General features: G+C 44.8%; 3 protein-coding genes across 3 annotated transcripts; 2 read left to right on the forward strand and 1 right to left on the reverse strand.

Annotated features, from left to right (window-relative positions):
- Window positions 1–290: 290 nt before the first annotated feature.
- On the forward strand, window positions 291–9159 carry LOC124459832. Its single transcript, XM_047009561.1, has 2 exons — window positions 291–517; window positions 8186–9159. Exon 2 carries the CDS (start codon window positions 8220–8222, stop codon window positions 9084–9086), a length of 867 nt encoding a protein of 288 aa, XP_046865517.1. The 5' UTR covers window positions 291–517; window positions 8186–8219; the 3' UTR covers window positions 9087–9159.
- LOC124459903 lies at window positions 2908–8076 on the forward strand. Its single transcript, XM_047009684.1, has 3 exons — window positions 2908–3085; window positions 4028–5635; window positions 6116–8076. The coding sequence occupies exons 1-3, from the start codon at window positions 2908–2910 to the stop codon at window positions 8074–8076; spliced, it is 3747 nt and encodes a 1248-aa protein (XP_046865640.1).
- A 967-nt stretch (window positions 9160–10126) lies between the features above and the next one.
- LOC124459904 lies at window positions 10127–14162 on the reverse strand. Its single transcript, XM_047009685.1, has 2 exons — window positions 14089–14162; window positions 10127–10589 (listed from the first exon to the last, which is right to left on the reverse strand). The coding sequence occupies exons 1-2, from the start codon at window positions 14160–14162 to the stop codon at window positions 10127–10129; spliced, it is 537 nt and encodes a 178-aa protein (XP_046865641.1).

A 14162-nucleotide genomic window follows, 5' to 3' on the forward strand; every position in this document is an offset into this window, starting at 1 on the left:
GTCTAAGCAGAAGTATCTGAAGCAAGCCTAGAGATAGATAATTGTTTGCGATGAAGCACTGCAGTTAGTGGAGGCGGATGACCATTGGAACGAGTGATTTGAAATCAGCAAGATCCAGTAATTGATAAGAGTTTCCGTAATAGATAGATTGATGCCCAACCGGGCAACACAAGGGTTAAAGGAGGCGGAAGCTTTCACCTCGCGCCGCTCTCCCGATGGTGCCCATCGCTCTCCCCACGAAAGAACTCCCCACACTTCGCTCCAAGCGGGGCTTGGTGCCCTGCTCTTAATTAAGCTAGTTTTAGTGTCAAACTTACAAGTGAATAAAAAAGAACATTGAAGTGAGATTGCTGCAGTGCCCAATTTCTTGAAGGAAGACATTTTAAGGAAAAAATTCATTTAGCTGCCTACTTAGGAAATTCAACCCCCCTAAGAATACATTTGGTCCTTCGAGCCGGATACTAAGATCCTCTCGAACCACTAGCATCGGTGGAATTTCATCCATATTTCAAGCTAAGTAATTTTTTTGCAAATTATAGGTATATGAGTACATGTACATGCCTCCAGCATCCGTACCCATACTCACATACATATAATTGTTGCCATTGATTCTCCTAATCCAAGTAAAAATTACTTTCGCGCAAATTTTTCCTCCTCAAAGGAGAGAAAATTTTGGTCCCCAAATTTTCATACATATATATGTGTCCAGTACATAAGGCGCCATATTGGTTCGCCCACTTCAAGTTTTTTCCTCGCACTTTGGCATATATAGGCCAAGTATATAAGGCGCCATATTTTATTTGCCTATTTCCAATATATATTTTTTCGCAATTTCAAAAAAATATTAACACATATGTATGTATGCAGTGAATCAAACCTACGAAAAAAGTGATCTCCTACATATAAGATATATATGTATATGCAAGCAGAGTGTGTGAATGTGACAAAAATTACAAACATATCCAGTGCTACATTAAATCCAAAAATAAAGGTTTTGTGCAAATACAGTCCACTCCTGGGAAAAGTGTGCGCGCAGTGAAAGGTGGTTTTCAACGAAGAGAAGAAAATTTTCAATACAAATAATAAAGATTTTTAAAAAAAAAAAAACGAAAGTGAACCACCCTCTCACATATAAAAGCCACACTTAGACATTTCTGGTGACCAGACACCCTATAAAGTTGGGGGCATATCGGTTAGACACAGCAAAAGAAATCATATTAAAAAAAAAAAAAAAAAAAAAACATTAATTTATATAAAGAAATCCGATCCATTCACACCTCTGCATATCGCCATTCCATATTTTCATATTTAAAAAAAAAGAAAAAAGAGAAAAAGAAATTTTTAAATACATATATATATACTCCAACATTTTACATATCCATACACATACATATATATACATATTTTTCCATACATAAAATTTTACATATATATATACATATCCATACACATACATATATATACATATTTTTCCATACATAAAATTTTACATATATATATTCATATCCATATACATATACATTCCACAAAATTTCTAATTTTTTCGCACACAAATATATTTTTCCACCACCGCGAACAAATCCCGCTATCCCTTGCAGCCTATATACATACATACATACGAGCATACATAAGTACCGCTTAACTGCAGTATACCAGCACAGCTGCAAGCTCATGTGCCAAAGACCGGCACAAAGCAAACGACCAAAAGTAGCTGTGCTGTATACCCTAGGTTGGCAGGCACTTTGTGGGGTATATAGGTTGAAGGGTCACGTTGAGGAAAAAAATCGAATAATATTTAATTGGTAAAAATTTGTGTTCCGCGTTTTTGTTTATTCTATTCCCACGCGTTCCAAGTCGTATTTTTGGAGTTATATTTCAATTCCAAAATATTCCCACGTGTTCCAAGTCGTATTTTTGGAGTTCTATTTCAATTCCAAAGTATTCCCACGTATTCCAAGTCGTATTTTTGGAGTTACATTTCAAGTCCAAAATATTCCCACGTGTTCCAAGTCGTATTTTTTGGAGTTATATTTCAATTCCAAAGTATTCCCACGTGTTCCAAGTCGTATCTTTGGAGTTAGATTCCAATTCCAAAGTGTTTCCAAGCGTTTCAAGTCGTATCTTTGGTTCTATTGCAATTCCAAAGTATTCCCACACGTTCCAAGTCGCATCTTTGGAGTTATATTGCAATTCCAAAGTATTCCCACACGTTCCAAGTCGTATCTTTGGAGTTAGATTCCAATTACAAAGTGTTTCCAAGCGTTTCAAGTCTTATCTTTGGTTCGATTTCAATTCCAAAGTGTTTCCACCCGCTCCAAGTCGCATCTTTGTAGTTATATTTGAATTCCAAGGTGTTCCAAGCCGTTCCTAGGGTTTTTTGGCAGTGTTCCAAGTCATTCCAAACGTACCAGCTCGTTTTCTGGTTTTTTTTTTTTTTTTTTTTTTCAATCTATTTCAAGGCGTTTCAAAGCCGTTCTTCAAGTGGTTTGGTAGTGTTCCAGTTTTTCCCAAACGTTCCAGTTCGTCTTTTTGGCTAATTTTCAAGCCGTGCCAAGCCAGCTCACCACTTTATAACCGCCACTCTCTGGGGTTATGAGCACGAGCCCGTCAAAAGACGAGAAAGCAGCTGAGAACACTGCAGCCCCGAGCAAATCCTCAATTGCTGCTCCAGGTCAGCGCCAGAGGAGTACCAGCCCTACTACTCCTCCTTCCCGAGCATTTCAGACCCTCTCTAGTCCACTAACTCTCAAGTCCGCACCATCGAGCACGACCTTTCAGCAAGCCACGTCAGAGCCACGACGAGCAAGCCAAAAAGAGGTCAAATCATTGGTACCACTTCCACAGATTTTGGTAACCGCCCCAAGAGTCACTCGGTCCGAGACCAAAAGGGTTTTAGCTGCTTCCACCATGGCTTTGAAGAAGTTTGGTTCCATTTGCGATAAACTAAGTCAGTTTGAAGTCGACAACCACGTCACGTCACTGTCCGAGGTCAGCGTATTTACGCTCCAAGTCCGTCGTGATCGAGTTCAAGCGTTGTGGGAGAAGGTCGAGCAGGAATATGAGAAATGCGAGGCACTCATAGATGGTAAAGACGATAACTCTGAAGATTTAGCCATCCAAGCTAAATATGACAAATGCTATCAAGTTTACGAGCGATGCACGGCTCGATTAAACGAGCTTATCCATGAAAGGTCTGCTCCGACTCCTCCGAACCGTCATGCGCCTACCTCTGCACCAGCAGAACGAGGCTGTCGATTGCCACCCATTGACACAGAAGTCTTTACGGGAGATTATTTAAAATGGCCCACGTTCCGTGACTTGTTTACAGCCATCTACATAAGCGATTCGCGAATTTCCCCTGTTGAAAAGCTGTACCATCTCCTAGCGAAAACGAGGGGTGAAGCCAACCTCATTGTAGCAAAATTCCCGCTTACAAATGATGGTTTTGAAACGGCATGGAATGCACTTAAACAGCGTTTCGAAAATAAGCGACTTATCGTGAACAGCCAATTCCGAGCACTTCTTGACCTGCCTCAAATTTCCCATGAGTCCGGAAAAGCATTACAGGATCATCAGAATGCTCTGCAGGCATCCATTCGCGCTTTTGAGCACTGTGGCCTGCCAGTAACCACTTGGGGAGGCATGTTCGTATTTTTCTGTTCCATCAAATTGCCAAAGAATACCCTTTCATTATGGGAGCAATCTCTGGGAGACAAGACTGCCATTCCAGAGTGGCAAATGATGGACGATTTCCTCACTGAGCGGTTCCGTACGCTCGAAGCGGTGGAAAATACAACTGCAATGGCTATTTCGGTTCCCACATCGAAACCTCCACGAAATCCGATTCCAGCCACCCGAAAGGCTAATACATTTGAAGCCAAGGTGACCACCAAACCAAAATCCTGTGATCTCTGTATGAAGGAGAATCACCCGGTGCGTCGATGTCCCCGCTTCCTTCAGATGACGGTGCCAGAGAGGGTGGCATACATAAAGAAAAAGTCCCTTTGTCTGAACTGTTTCGCAAGAGGACATCAAGTAAAAGATTGTCCGAGTCAGCACAATTGCTTCACGTGCAAGGGGCGTCACAATACGCTCTTGCACAAGGACGCCCGACCGGAGAATAATCCAACGTCGGTCCCAGCTCAGCCCAGTTCGCACAATATTGTCCGGACTTACTTTACCTCTGAGGCAAGGTCCTCACGAGATAAGTTGCTAGGTACAGCGATCGTGGACCTTTGGCACAAGGGCACTACTTATGCTTCACGGGCGCTATTAGACCCGGCTTCTGAAGCCAATTTCATATCCGAAAGAATGTTCCGACTCATGAAGTTACCATTCCAAACTGTCAGGGCCGAAGTGACAGGCATTAACGGAAAGGTCAATAGAACCTTGAAGGTCTGTCACATAAGCATTCGGTCATCGCATGGACCTCCAGTCCAGATCGAGATAGAAGCGTTTGTCTTGTCCCAAGTTGCTGATGATTTGCCGTCATGTACGATAGCCCAAGCCACACTGGAAGGAATGCCCAATATTCCTCTAGCCGACCCCTCCTTCAGATTAAAGGCAAAGATCGATCTACTCCTTGGCATTGATGTAATACCAGCGGTGACTCTTTCCGGCATCCAGACCGAAGTGTGCGGATCTTTAATGGCTCAAGAGACGAGATTCGGTTGGGTCATTTCAGGCCCGTTGCAAGGGGTCCCCGTCAGTTCATGTGCCGCGTTCACCACGAGGGTCGCAGTTAGCAGAGAGGAGGGACTTGAAACTCTTCTCACAAGGTTTTGGGAGGTGGAGGATCTACCGGGCAAACCGGTAGAAGATTCTGACTCTGTTTGCGAGGTCAATTTCCAGAAGACCACAAGAAGAGATGTTGCGGGGAGATATACGGTCTCACTTCCGTTTCGAGATCCAACCAACATCAACCTTGGTCATTCCAGACCAGGGGCATTGGCTCAGTTCCTAAAAAACGAAAGCCGACTCCTTAAAAATATTCCGGCAAAAACTGAGTATGACGCCGTCATCCAAGAATATTTGGACTTGGGCCACATGCGTCAGGTTCCATTTGACGGCACTAATAACAATTTTTATTTGCCACACCATGCGGTTTTCAAGCCCGACAGCACCACAACAAAGGTACGGGTAGTTTTTAACGCCTCTAGCAAGTCCACCAACGGAGTAAGTCTCAACGACATACTTTACCCTGGTCCGGTACTTCAGTCCGATCTCACTACTCAGATTCTCAAGTGGCGTTTTTTCCGAGTAGTTTTCAATGCCGACATCACAAAAATGTACCGCCAAATTATGGTCGATCAAATCCACACGCCATTTCAGAGGATCCTGTTCCGAAATAAAGAGGGGCAACTTGGTGATTACGAGCTGAATACCGTCACGTTTGGCATTAACTGTGCTCCGTTCTTAGCCATCCGAGTACTTCAGCAACTCGCAAGTGATGTACAATCCAAATTTCCTTTGGCTAGCGATATTATCAAGTCCTATATGTATGTCGATGATGTCCTGGCAGGGGCTCATAATGAAACAACGGCAATCGCAATGGTCAATGAACTTCAAGACGCTCTTGGTTCAGCTGGCTTTCCCTTGCGCAAGTGGACATCGAATGTGAAGAGCGTGCTCAGTTGTATTCCAAAGAGTCATTTACTGAATGCTGATTTCCTCGACATCGAAGAGGCCAGCACAGCGAAAACACTGGGAATCCGATGGAAAGCGACTACGGATGAGTTTTATTTTGTCATCTCACCCCAAGATGTCAAGTCAGCTTATACTAAGCGAGAAGTCCTCGGGCAGATCGCCAAGCTATTCGATCCCGCTGGCTGGCTGGCTCCCTTTGTGATTCAAGCCAAGGTGTTTATGCAAGAGCTCTGGTTACAAGAGCTAGGGTGGGATGATCAATTGCCCAGTGAACTCCATCACAGGTGGCAGGATTTTACAAAGAGCTACTCCTTCCTTGACCAGATCCGAATTCCACGATGGGTTCTTCATGACCCAAATTCCGACATCCAATTCCATTGTTTTTGCGATGCGTCACAGCGGGCTTATGGTGCCGCAATTTACGTGCGCGTTAGCAATGACCAAGGCATATCATGCTGCCTTCTTGCAGCGAAATCTAGAGTCGCCCCGGTTAAAACGGTTTCATTGCCCCGCCTTGAATTATGCGGAGCTACACTTTTAGCGGAACTGGCAGCTGCAGTTCTTCCGCAACTTCCAGTTGATAATGCGGAGGCTTTTTATTGGTCAGATTCCACCGTCGTACTGTCGTGGTTAAATAAGCCACCCTGCACATGGACAACGTTTGTCGCAAATCGGGTAGCAAAGATTGTGACGGCAACAAATGACGCCCCATGGAATCACGTTCGTTCAGAGGACAACCCAGCAGATCTCCCTAGCCGCGGCCTGAGTGCGCAGGAATTGGTACACAAGGATTTGTGGTGGCACGGCCCACCATGGCTACGGGAACCACAAGAGTCCTGGCAGCGAGCGACACCACTCCCACTAGACACTGCCTTGGAGAAGCGGGTAGTGAAGGTCCACGTCGCGATCGCTAAGCCAGCCAACGAGATATTATCTCGTTTTTCCAATCTGGCACGTGCCTTACGAGTGATAGCATATGTGATCCGTTTCGGCAGAAGGTGTCGTAAACTGCCAAACGATTACTCCGGGGAGGTGACCTCTAGCGAGATCAATCAAGTACTCCAGGCGTTGATCCGAGTCACTCAGCGTGATTACTTTCCGACGGAACATCGGTGTCTACAGCAGAAGAAATCTCTGCCCACGTCTAGCACCATTCTCAATTTGAATCCTTTCATTGACGCATCAGGTGTGATCCGAGCATGTGGGCGCGTGCAACAAGCAGCGGCCCTTAGTTACGATGAGCGTAACCCCATTCTGTTGCCAGTAGTAAGTCCGTTGTCCCGGCTGTTGGTGCTTTTCACGCATCAGATCTCTCTCCATGGGGGCAGCCAACTGGTAGTCCGTCTCATCCGACAGAGATACTGGATTCCAAGACTGCGGAATCTAGTAAAATCGGTGGTCAATTCATGCAAAGTCTGTGTGATTTATAAAAGAAGGCTGCAATCACAGCTAATGGGCACCCTTCCGGCCCAGCGAACTACTTTCGCACGTCCTTTCACGACCACCGGTATAGATTTTGCAGGTCCTTTCGACATCAAGAGTTTCACCGGCCGCGCTTGCCGCATATCAAAGGGATATGTGTGTGTCTTTGTTTGCTTTTCCACCAAAGCCATTCACCTTGAGGCAACTTCGGATTTGAGTACCGAAGCATTTCTGGCAGCATTCGCTCGCTTTGTATCGAGGCGAGGGTGTCCCCAGCAAGTGCAGTCCGACAACGGGAAAAACTTCGTAGGTGCATCCAGAGTGCTTGAAAAAGATTTCCTAAATTCTACCCAGCAGAAAATATTATCCCACTACAGCCATCAGAATCTGTCCTGGCATTTCATCCCTCCCGGGGCACCACACATGGGAGGGTTGTGGGAGGCTGGAGTTAAGAGTTTTAAAACTCTGTTCTACAAGGCCACTTCCAACCAAAGGTATACTTTTGAAGAGTTCTCTACGCTGCTGGCTAAGGTAGAGGCGTGTTTGAACTCGCGGCCGATTTCTCCTATGTCTGAAGACCCCACCGACTCTTTAGCTTTGACCCCAGGCCATTTCCTAGTTGGCGGTCCATTGCTATCCGTGACGGAACCTGAAATCAAGGATCAGGTACCGTCTATCATTAACCGGTGGCAGCGTCTGAAGGCCGTGAGTCAGCATTTCTGCACCCGATGGAAAGACGAGTATCTGAAGGAGCTACATAAGCGCAATAAGTGGCGATTCCCTTCTAAAAATCTTGAAGTGGGCGATCTGGTGGTACTCAAAGACGACAATCTTCCATTTAATGAATGGCGTCTCGGGCGAATCCACCAGACACACCCTGGCAGTGACGGCAATGTCCGCGTCGTCGAACTGCTTACCGCTCGCGGTATTGTGAAGCGTCCCGTCGCAAAGTTGATCTTTCTTCCTCCAGAAGAAAGAATTCAAACCCATTACGTAAAACTACAGTAGCGTCCAGCACTTGGTCCTTCCTCCCAAGGAAGAAGGGCCGAGCTGCCAGTAGTAATATGTGTTTTATCGTCCTACATTAATCCGCTTTCTTCATTATTTGTCCCGGCAGCTTCCTGATATTCGTCAACCTAGATCCCGTTTCCATGGCTCCGAGACCGCGTTCAGTACAGGCATCGAAAGAGGAGCGCAGATGTTCGCGAGGAACTGAGTCCTTCCGTTGCCGAGTCTGTCGCGGAATCCATCCTCTGAAGCGATGCCGTCGCTTCCTGCGGCTGAACGTGGAGAAGAGGATGAGGGCAGTGCTGGCGAATAAGTACTGCGCCAATTGCCTGGCCCACCAACATTCCGGAGGAAGCTGCTTAAGCGGTGATAAGTGCCGAATCTGTGAGGAGGATCACCACACGCTGCTTCACTTCCATGAACAGCCACGTCGACGCACTCCAAGCTCCGTCGTACGCCGAGTCACCCCCGAGTCCTCCAGACGAAGGGTCGCGCCAACGCCAGCCTCCGATCCGAAACTGACCTTGACCACACTGCTGCAGCACCGCAATCCGCATCTGATGCCCACGGCGATGGTGCGCATTGAGACGGAGGGAAAAACCTTCGACGTGAAGGCCCTGGTGGACCCTTGTTCTGCGGTATCGTCGATGGCGACGTCATTGGCCACGGCCTTCAAGTTGACAGCCGTCAATATAGGGGCAGAGAAAGCGGTGGCAGCAGTGATCCGGTCCCCAATCAGTGAAGGATGGCGATTGGAGGCGATCCTGAAGGTGGTCGATGGCTTGTGCTGCCGCACTCCAAGCGCTCCGGTGGACCCACAGATCGCCAAAAAGTTTGAGGGCATCGTCCTGGCGGATGAGACGTTCTACCGACCGTCGTCAGTGTCTCTGGTCCTGGGCGCGGATGTGATCACGGAGGTCATGCTAGAAGGGAGTCTACCTGGGGTTGGCGGGCGGCCGATTGCGATGCGCACAGTTTTTGGCTGGACCCTGTCCGGAGCGTGCCATTAAACTGCCTGGGTCTTGCACTCCTGCAAGGGGGGGAGCATGTTTATGCCCAACCGGGCAACACAAGGGTTAAAGGAGGCGGAAGCTTTCACCTCGCGCCGCTCTCCCGATGGTGCCCATCGCTCTCCCCACGAAAGAACTCCCCACACTTCGCTCCAAGCGGGGCTTGGTGCCCTGCTCTTAATTAAGCTAGTTTTAGTGTCAAACTTACAAGTGAATAAAAAAGAACATTGAAGTGAGATTGCTGCAGTGCCCAATTTCTTGAAGGAAGACATTTTAAGGAAAAAATATTCCCACGTGTTCCAAGTCGTATTTTTTGGAGTTATATTTCAATTCCAAAGTATTCCCACGTGTTCCAAGTCGTATCTTTGGAGTTAGATTCCAATTCCAAAGTGTTTCCAAGCGTTTCAAGTCGTATCTTTGGTTCTATTGCAATTCCAAAGTATTCCCACACGTTCCAAGTCGCATCTTTGGAGTTATATTGCAATTCCAAAGTATTCCCACACGTTCCAAGTCGTATCTTTGGAGTTAGATTCCAATTACAAAGTGTTTCCAAGCGTTTCAAGTCTTATCTTTGGTTCGATTTCAATTCCAAAGTGTTTCCACCCGCTCCAAGTCGCATCTTTGTAGTTATATTTGAATTCCAAGGTGTTCCAAGCCGTTCCTAGGGTTTTTTGGCAGTGTTCCAAGTCATTCCAAACGTACCAGCTCGTTTTCTGGTTTTTTTTTTTTTTTTTTTTTTCAATCTATTTCAAGGCGTTTCAAAGCCGTTCTTCAAGTGGTTTGGTAGTGTTCCAGTTTTTCCCAAACGTTCCAGTTCGTCTTTTTGGCTAATTTTCAAGCCGTGCCAAGCCAGCTCACCACTTTATAACCGCCACTCTCTGGGGTTATGAGCACGAGCCCGTCAAAAGACGAGAAAGCAGCTGAGAACACTGCAGCCCCGAGCAAATCCTCAATTGCTGCTCCAGGTCAGCGCCAGAGGAGTACCAGCCCTACTACTCCTCCTTCCCGAGCATTTCAGACCCTCTCTAGTCCACTAACTCTCAAGTCCGCACCATCGAGCACGACCTTTCAGCAAGCCACGTCAGAGCCACGACGAGGAACAGGATCCTCTGAAATGGCGTGTGGATTTGATCGACCATAATTTGGCGGTACATTTTTGTGATGTCGGCATTGAAAACTACTCGGAAAAAACGCCACTTGAGAATCTGAGTAGTGAGATCGGACTGAAGTACCGGACCAGGGTAAAGTATGTCGTTGAGACTTACTCCGTTGGTGGACTTGCTAGAGGCGTTAAAAACTACCCGTACCTTTGTTGTGGTGCTGTCGGGCTTGAAAACCGCATGGTGTGGCAAATAAAAATTGTTATTAGTGCCGTCAAATGGAACCTGACGCATGTGGCCCAAGTCCAAATATTCTTGGATGACGGCGTCATACTCAGTTTTTGCCGGAATATTTTTAAGGAGTCGGCTTTCGTTTTTTAGGAACTGAGCCAATGCCCCTGGTCTGGAATGACCAAGGTTGATGTTGGTTGGATCTCGAAACGGAAGTGAGACCGTATATCTCCCCGCAACATCTCTTCTTGTGGTCTTCTGGAAATTGACCTCGCAAACAGAGTGATTGAGGTACACCAGGGCTTGTACTGGGTACTTCAATCTGAAAAGAAGAGCATAATCAGGGACAATATAATGGTGTAGGCGAAAGTAAAATGGGAAAGGATGTACTAGAGAGGGCTGAGGATTCCTTATGAGGCAACTCAACGGTACATTTCTTTCGCAATTATTATGGTGTTAATCTTTCCTTACTTCTGGTAGCCAAAGTGGAAAACGTTTTATTTAAAAAGCCAAATGTTTGCGAAAGAATGTCCTACAATTTTACCATAGGACATAACGAAATTATTGTACAATTTCACTGTTTACCACCGATTGTTTAATGGAAGCTATATGATATAGTCACCTGATCTTCATGAAATTTGGTACAGTCATTAACAGATGTATAAAACTGGGAAATGTTTAATTTTAAAGCACTCGCGTCAAAAGTACCGATCGTTTCTATGGAAGCTGTACGATATAGTCACCTGATCTTGAATAAACTGGGCACAGTCCTTTATAGGTGTAAAAAACTCACCAATATTAAACTTTATGACAATACCTTAAAAAATAACGAAATTTTCGCGATTTTGACGTTTGTGTAGGAGCTATATGATATAGTGGTCCGATTCTGCTGAATCCGAAATGTACAACCTAACATGTGCAATATATACAAGCCTACATGCAACATTTTTGTAGCTGTTACGGTTTAGGAGTAGAAGTTGGATCTGATCCAGACGGACGGGCAGACGGACGGACATGGCTATTTGAACTCGCCTCGTCGTGCTGATCAAGAATATATATACTTCATATGTTCAAAGATGCTTCCTTCTATGCGTTGCACACTTTTGACCAAAATTAATACACCATTTTTGCAATATATGCATACATATATATAAAAATTTAAATACACAGCTCTAAGGTAATTATCGATACAAAACCAATAATTACAAATAATACAAAGAGACAGCTAGAGTGCGCAGCAAAAGTCAGAGTGCAAGAACAGTTATAAGCCAAGCTTTGAGAGGCGGCGTCACAAAACTGATTACGCGGGAGAGAAGCTGAACACAAGCACAAAGAAGTGAGAATAAGAAAAAAAATATAGTAGGTAAGTCTTCTCGCCGACTCGGTATACCATGGACCAGGTGAAAAAATATTTTAAATTTCGACAACACACAAACTCCTTAGTGTGCTGAATTTGGTTTCGAGACAATCGCATTTTTCTAGATTCTGGAAAGTTGGCGTGGCAAAAATGTTAAGTATCAATAATCTGCAAGCATACTAAAAAAATCTAGATAGCAAATTTGGTGGTTCTAGCTCTATTAGTTTGTGAGAAAATCAGTTCAAAATGTATAAAACAGCCAGAACGAAGCTTTTACGACCCCATAAACTATATATATTGTTAATCAGGATCAACAGTTGAGTCGATCTAGACACGTACATCCATCAAAATTAGTGTTTTTCATAAAGACTATTCTAGCTAGAAACACCATAGTTAGTATATATATTTGCTTAGTAAATTAGCACATTTTGTATGTGTATAGGTTTTGCCACGCCTCTTTCCGCCCCGGAATATGTAATTTTCCACGTTGTGCAATCAAAATTGCCGCAATTAAATTTGATATTAATATGCAGGAAAAATTTCAAATTTGGTCCAAATCGGACCAAAAATAGCCAAGTTATGCATATAAATGTTTTTCCATAAGACCGGAGATGGCTGGTGGCGGCGCTAGTGTGCTCATATGCTTGAGTGACTGAGATTTTGAGATACGTTTGTAAAAAGCATATGAACAGAATTTTTGAAATATTTGTTTAACTGATGTTTGTTTTTTTACTACAATTTTTTCTTCTTCATATCTAAGCAAACCACGGCATGCATTCACATAGAATTTATGTAGCGCTGCGTGTGTATGTGTGAGGTCTGTTGCTCTGTTCATTTTGACCAATGACGTAGTAAGCAGTAGGCATCGCTGCCGCCAAGATCTGATGTTTTATATTTAATACTGTCCCTATACTCCAACTTCTTCACCTACTTTCCTACTACTGATATAGTGGTCCGCTCCGATTTACATACTTTATCTGACCCAGGTAATAAAAAGCACAGAAAAACCAGACGGTCGGGGCTATACCCATGCAAGTTTATTATGTTAATCCCTCTATAGCCGCATAGTGGAAAACGTTTTATCTAAAAAGCTGCCGCCAAGATCTGATGTTTTATATTTAATACTGTCCCCATACTCCAACTACTTCACCTACTTTCCTACTACTGATATAGTGGTCCGCTCCGATTTACATACTTTATCTGACCCAGGTAATAAAAAGCACAGAAAAACCAGACGGTCGGGGCTATACCCATGCAAGTTTATTATGTTAATCTCTCTATAGCCGCATAGTGGAAAACGTTTTATCTAAAAAGCGTCAAAAGTAACGAAGTTATTTATAAAAGTCACTGTTTTCGTCCTATGGTTTTAATGGAAGCTATATGATATAGTCACCCGATCTTGATCAAATTTAGTTACTGAGAAGTAACTATGATGCATTAAGCTTGCATGCAAAATTTCAACTCTGTAGCTCCAACGGTCTAGCCTTTTCCCGTCTGTGCATGACTCAGCAGAAACGCAAGATCCCTTGGCAATTAATCGATGCTGCAAGGAAAATCGCAGATGACAAAGCGCCAGGCCCAGATGGCATACCGAGCTGGGCCACTAAGCTATCGGTGTCCCTGCAGCCCAATGCTTTCGCAAAACTCTTAAACTTATGTAAGGGGTCAAGTATATTTGCAAGCAGATGAAAAATCCAGAAATTAGTGCTTATTCCAAAGCCTGATAAGCCATCAGATGATCCCCCGGCATATAGGCTCATTTTACCTGCTCGACAAACTAGGCAAAGTCTTTGAAAGAGTTATCTGCAGCAGACTAGAAGTGGCCATAAGAGAGGTTGGGGACTTGGCTCCGCTTCAGTACGGGTTTCGCAGAGCACGCTCGACTGTCGATACCATAAAGACGGTGGTGGACATAGCGGCAAATGCAATTGAAGGGACAAGATGGAAAGACGGAGGCAAGGAGTATTGCTTGATAGTCACACTCGTCGTCAAAAATGCATTTAATTCTGCCCGATGGAATAAAATAGTAACTGCATTTGAAGGTTTCGGCCTATCTCACCATGCGAGCACTGCGTTACCTTGGAGTAATAATTGATACCATGCTAAGCTTCAGGAAACATTTGGCGGCGACTAATGCAAAGGCTTCAGGTACTTGTAGACACTTTCACGTATCATGCTCAACTCCATGGCCCCCAAACAATGGAGAAGGGAGCTCCTCATGACGGTCCTTAAATTCGTTATTCTATACGCCGTAACCATATGTGCCAGAGCAGCAGCAACATCGAACTGTACTAGAGGATTAGCAGCGACATACCGGCTAAGTGCCCTACGAGTCTGCTGTGCATTCAGGACGGTATCCACGGAGGCAGCACTGGTAATTGTGGGCAT

This window comes from Drosophila willistoni (assembly GCF_018902025.1).
Source record: "Drosophila willistoni isolate 14030-0811.24 chromosome 2L unlocalized genomic scaffold, UCI_dwil_1.1 Seg168, whole genome shotgun sequence".
Lineage (NCBI taxonomy): Eukaryota > Metazoa > Arthropoda > Insecta > Diptera > Drosophilidae > Drosophila > Drosophila willistoni.

What these genes read in the sequence shown, in the direction of transcription:
- LOC124459904 (XM_047009685.1), bottom strand. Translation starts at nt 14,162, where the DNA reads ATGCCCACAATTACCAGTGCTGCCTCCGTGGATACCGTCCTGAATGCA. An exon ending in ACTCGTAGGGCACTTAGCCG is followed by an intron (nt 10,590 to 14,088) that starts GTATGTCGCTGC and finishes TGGTCATTCCAG; the next exon opens with ACCAGGGGCATTGGCTCAGT.
- LOC124459903 (XM_047009684.1), top strand. Translation starts at nt 2,908, where the DNA reads ATGGCTTTGAAGAAGTTTGGTTCCATTTGCGATAAACTAAGTCAGTTT. An exon ending in ATGCGAGGCACTCATAGATG is followed by an intron (nt 3,086 to 4,027) that starts GTAAAGACGATA and finishes GTTTCGCAAGAG; the next exon opens with GACATCAAGTAAAAGATTGT. An exon ending in TGTGAAGAGCGTGCTCAGTT is followed by an intron (nt 5,636 to 6,115) that starts GTATTCCAAAGA and finishes GCCTTCTTGCAG; the next exon opens with CGAAATCTAGAGTCGCCCCG.
- LOC124459832 (XM_047009561.1), top strand. Translation starts at nt 8,220, where the DNA reads ATGGCTCCGAGACCGCGTTCAGTACAGGCATCGAAAGAGGAGCGCAGA.